This window comes from Salvia hispanica, chromosome 3 (assembly GCF_029641045.1).
Source record: "Salvia hispanica isolate PSC_SH4W2 chromosome 3, Shi_PSC_v1, whole genome shotgun sequence".
NCBI classification, from domain to species: Eukaryota; Viridiplantae; Streptophyta; class Magnoliopsida; order Lamiales; family Lamiaceae; genus Salvia; species Salvia hispanica.
In genome coordinates this window covers 12,710,747-12,714,835 of record NC_142694.1, presented here as the reverse complement: position 1 = coordinate 12,714,835, position 4,089 = coordinate 12,710,747, and the positions used below count along the sequence as shown (strand labels likewise).

Genomic DNA, 4,089 nt, shown 5'->3' with positions numbered 1-4,089 from the left:
TGGATGTTTCATTCTTACGTAATTAAATTCGACCATTTTTGTAGGCCAAATTTCAAATAAGTTGCAACCGTGATCAATAGCTGTCACATGTCATGTATTAAATGTAAATTGACCATGTATTGTATATGCTCCATTCAAAAACGGGTAACCATTATTAAACATTATATGCGCATCAATCATTCATGATTACCGATAATTTGATTTACCATTACTATTTTTCTTAAGAAGAAATGGCTACGTACCTAACAAAAAAAAGTTTACCCTTACTTAAAGCTTCTAACCTCGTTTATATGATTTTTTCCTTGCTTTTTAGCCTATTTTTTCTACATAAACAACCCTAATCTAATTCAATTTTTTTTAAATGGAGTGTGGCATAAAAATTATGGCCTAAATTTGCCCTTCATTAACTAAAAAAGTAAATTATGCCAATTTCATCTAGTAAGCGTCAATCAAAGAATTGAATAAATTTGTTTGAAAAGAAAAAGATAGTACATTAATTATTACCAAGTCAAAAGTAACATGTAGGTGTGACCTTCACTTTAGAGACTTTGGAGTTTGGCTATAACTTCTTTTCTCATAAACTATAAAGACTCAAGTCTGCATTAGTGGAATATATGCACTTGTGTTTTTCTCAACATTTGAAGAAGCATCACACTCTGTTTTCTCACAAATAATGGCCGGAGGCGACGGTGGCGGTGACGCGAACCGATCTCTGCAAGAAACCCCCATTTGGGCTCTTGCAACAGTTTGTTTCATCTTCATCTTCCTTGGCATTTTTGTCGAACATCTTATTCATCTTGCTGGCCATGTTAGTAATTATTTCATAGTACTACTTTATAATTTCTTGATCTTGATCAAAGTTATGATGATTTTAATTTTAACATACATAAACTCTGCTTTTGTAATTCTAGTGGCTCAAGAAGCATAAGAAGGCTGCTCTTTATGAAGCTATAGAGAAGCTTAAGTCAGGTAATTAATGTCCTAATTCAATTCCCTCTGTCTCTCTTTGTATCTCTAATGTTGCAATTTGGTGCAGTGTTGATGCAATTGGGGTTCATGTCACTGATATTGACAGTGACACAAGGATCTATTTCCAAAATATGCATAGCAAACTCAGCTGCAGATTATATGCTCCCATGCCGCAGCCAATCACACACCAAGACAACACAACATCTATTATTCACAAATTTAAATAAACCACAGTTCCAACCTCACCACCACAGATTATTGCTAGCAGATTCACCTTCTAACTCATCTGATTATTGCGGATCTAAGGTTTAATTAACTCTTTAAATTATTGTTATCTTTAAATTTTCATTTTTTCTAAAATTTTATTTTGTTTGGAACAACAGGGGAAGACTTCATTGATGTCGGTAGAGGGTATGAATCAGCTCAATATCTTCATATTTGTGCTAGCAGCTCTGCAGATTGTGTATAGTTTGGCTACCATGGGCTTAGGAAGGGCTAAGGTATTTAATTTCTTACTTAAACACTACCAAATCATGGATAAATGTGATTACTTATTTAGTTATTTGTTTATTTTTGGCCTAATATGAATAGATGAAGAGGTGGAAAAGTTGGGAAAAGGAGACTCAAACTATAGACTACATAACAGCAAATGGTAGGTTTCGTTTCATATACATTACTATGTGTCATTTCAATTTGGCGTAAATTAAGTATTTATACATGTATCGAAATAGATCCAGAGAGATTTCGATATACAAGACAGACGACATTCGGGCGTCGACATATGAGTAGTTTTGCTACAAATTCTGCTCACCTCTGGATTGTAAGTATGTTCAATAATGTTTTGATTTTAAATTTTAAGTTTTAAGATTTTATTCAATTTTCTATGTTCAAATATCACATTTTAGTTTTGGTTTGTGGCAGATATGTTTTTTCCGACAGTTCTTCAAGTCTGTGGCAAAAGTCGACTACTTCACTCTACGCCATGGATTTATTTCGGTTAGTTTTTATTTCATTTTATTGTTTATTCATATCTAATGAAATTGTATACCAAGATGTTCAATTAGACACATGTGTGGACTAGAAAACTAGTGTGCACATGGATTAGAGACTTAGAGTGGTACTACATTCTAACTACTTAAGATTCTGTATGTTCAAAAAAATGCAAAATTTACCGAAAACGTGTTACTTTAATTATGCCAAAGATATGAGTTTCTCTTCGTGATTGTATAACAAATGCATATGATTTATCTAACTTTGATTGTTGTAATGCAGGCTCATTTATCAACAAATAATTCATTCAATTTTCGAAAGTATATTCAACGATCATTGGAAGACGATTTCAAAGCTGTTGTCGGCATAAAGTAACTACCCACACCTTAATCATATCTACCAATTTATGTTGGATTTGACTTATAACATATTAAATAATATTGGAGTACCAGTTTTGTAAACTAAAGTGTAAACATAAATAATCACCATTGAAAAATATGGACATAATTTCCATTTTTTCACTAAATATGACATTTTTTTTTATTTGTGAACAGCCCAATGATGTGGATGGTGGTGGTTATATTCTTGTTGGTTGATGTACATGGTAAGTGCATTGATATTACATTTCATATTCGATGCTCATATGACTGGCCAGAGTTTGATTAAATTTAGTGATTAAAATGGTAACCATAGCATTTAATTTTATCGATTTCTCTTCTATATACTAGTATGTCATTAGCATTTACACTAATTAATCAATTAATTGTTATAGGATGGAACGTCTACTTGTGGGTCTCATTTCTACCTCTACTCGTGAGTATACTATTTATTTTCTAAAAAGCATATTTCTATTTTTGAAATAGAAATAATGACAAATACTCATACTATTATTATTACACATAATAATGCAGATAGTTCTGTTTGTGGGAACAAAATTGGAAATAGTAGTGGCAAAAATGGCAATGCAATTAGCAAATAATAACACAGTGATCAAGGGAACTCCATTGGTGCAACCAGACAGCAGTCTCTTCTGGTTCAAACGGCCCCAACTCGTCTTGACTCTTCTTCATTTCATCCTCTTTATGGTAATGATTGATGATAATTATGGTTGATTAATACTTTAAACTGAATTACTTATGTATAATTAACTTTGATTCATGTTTTTCGACAGAATGCATTTGAGTTGTCCTTCTTCATATGGGTCACAGTACGTTTCTTATCCTAATTCACTATTTTTATCTTTTCTCATGAGAAATTATTTAAATGAAATAATAATATTTCATAAATTTGCAGTGGCAATTTGGGATCAAGTCCTGCTACCACGAACATGCCGCGATCTTTGTTATCAGAATTGTACTAGCGTGAGTATATAAGGATTTTTAATATATTTATTAGAATTTCTACATTTCCCAAAACTTTTTTAACACATGAATTTGCGTAGTTGATTCAACATTTTTTTGAGTTAATATTTTATAAATCAAATTGACATTGAAATTGATTTAATGCAGGGTGACCGTACAAGTTCTTTGTAGCTACATCACTCTTCCTCTCTATGCCCTTGTTACTCAGGTTAATTTTGCAATCACCTCCTTTTTTTTTAACTTATACTACTACTACAAAAGTATTTAATTAATAGTACAAATTTTTAACAATTAAGGTTTTAATCTGCAGATGGGTTCAAAATATAAAAGTGCAATACTTGAAGAGCACACAATTCATGCATTAAAACAATGGCATGCAAATGTGAAGCACAAGAGAAAGATTAATGATCATCCACACCACTCATCACCGGACGACTCGGCATCCACGGCGGTGATAAATGGGAGCAATAGCGGAACAACGGATGCCTCAACGTCCCATCGACCATCGCCTACTTTTACGGAGTTTGTTTCTAGTGATGAAGATGATGAGATCGTTGAAATCCAAACGCAGGAAACTAACACTAGTCAAATCCAAAAGCAACATGGATTGGATCAAATAGTATAGCCATTTAAACTTTTAATTTTGGTAGTTAATAGGATTAACAATACATGGATGATGGATTCAATTTTAACTTATCATATATAGTTACACATATACACATATGATCAGGAGTAATGGTTGATCAATAATAGTAGTGCTTATAAATTA

At 32.3% G+C, this 4,089-nt stretch overlaps 1 protein-coding gene across 1 annotated transcript; it reads left to right on the top strand.

The window, feature by feature from the left end:
* Positions 1 to 560: 560 nt before the first annotated feature.
* On the top strand, positions 561 to 4,089 carry MLO3 (Seven transmembrane MLO family protein). The gene is made up of 15 exons (XM_048112873.2): positions 561 to 808; positions 912 to 969; positions 1,037 to 1,275; positions 1,353 to 1,469; positions 1,561 to 1,621; positions 1,701 to 1,789; positions 1,891 to 1,965; positions 2,242 to 2,330; positions 2,514 to 2,563; positions 2,732 to 2,772; positions 2,871 to 3,044; positions 3,131 to 3,166; positions 3,253 to 3,320; positions 3,468 to 3,528; positions 3,631 to 4,089. Exons 1-15 carry the CDS (start codon positions 674 to 676, stop codon positions 3,943 to 3,945), a joined length of 1,608 nt encoding a protein of 535 aa, XP_047968830.1. The 5' UTR covers positions 561 to 673; the 3' UTR covers positions 3,946 to 4,089.

Bases quoted from the DNA above. Each gene is read 5' to 3' on its own strand.
- MLO3 (XM_048112873.2), top strand. From the start codon at position 674: ATGGCCGGAGGCGACGGTGGCGGTGACGCGAACCGATCTCTGCAAGAA. The intron at 2,564-2,731 runs GTAAGTGCATTG...TAATTGTTATAG, and splicing joins CTTGTTGGTTGATGTACATG to GATGGAACGTCTACTTGTGG. The intron at 3,529-3,630 runs GTTAATTTTGCA...TTTAATCTGCAG, and splicing joins TCTATGCCCTTGTTACTCAG to ATGGGTTCAAAATATAAAAG.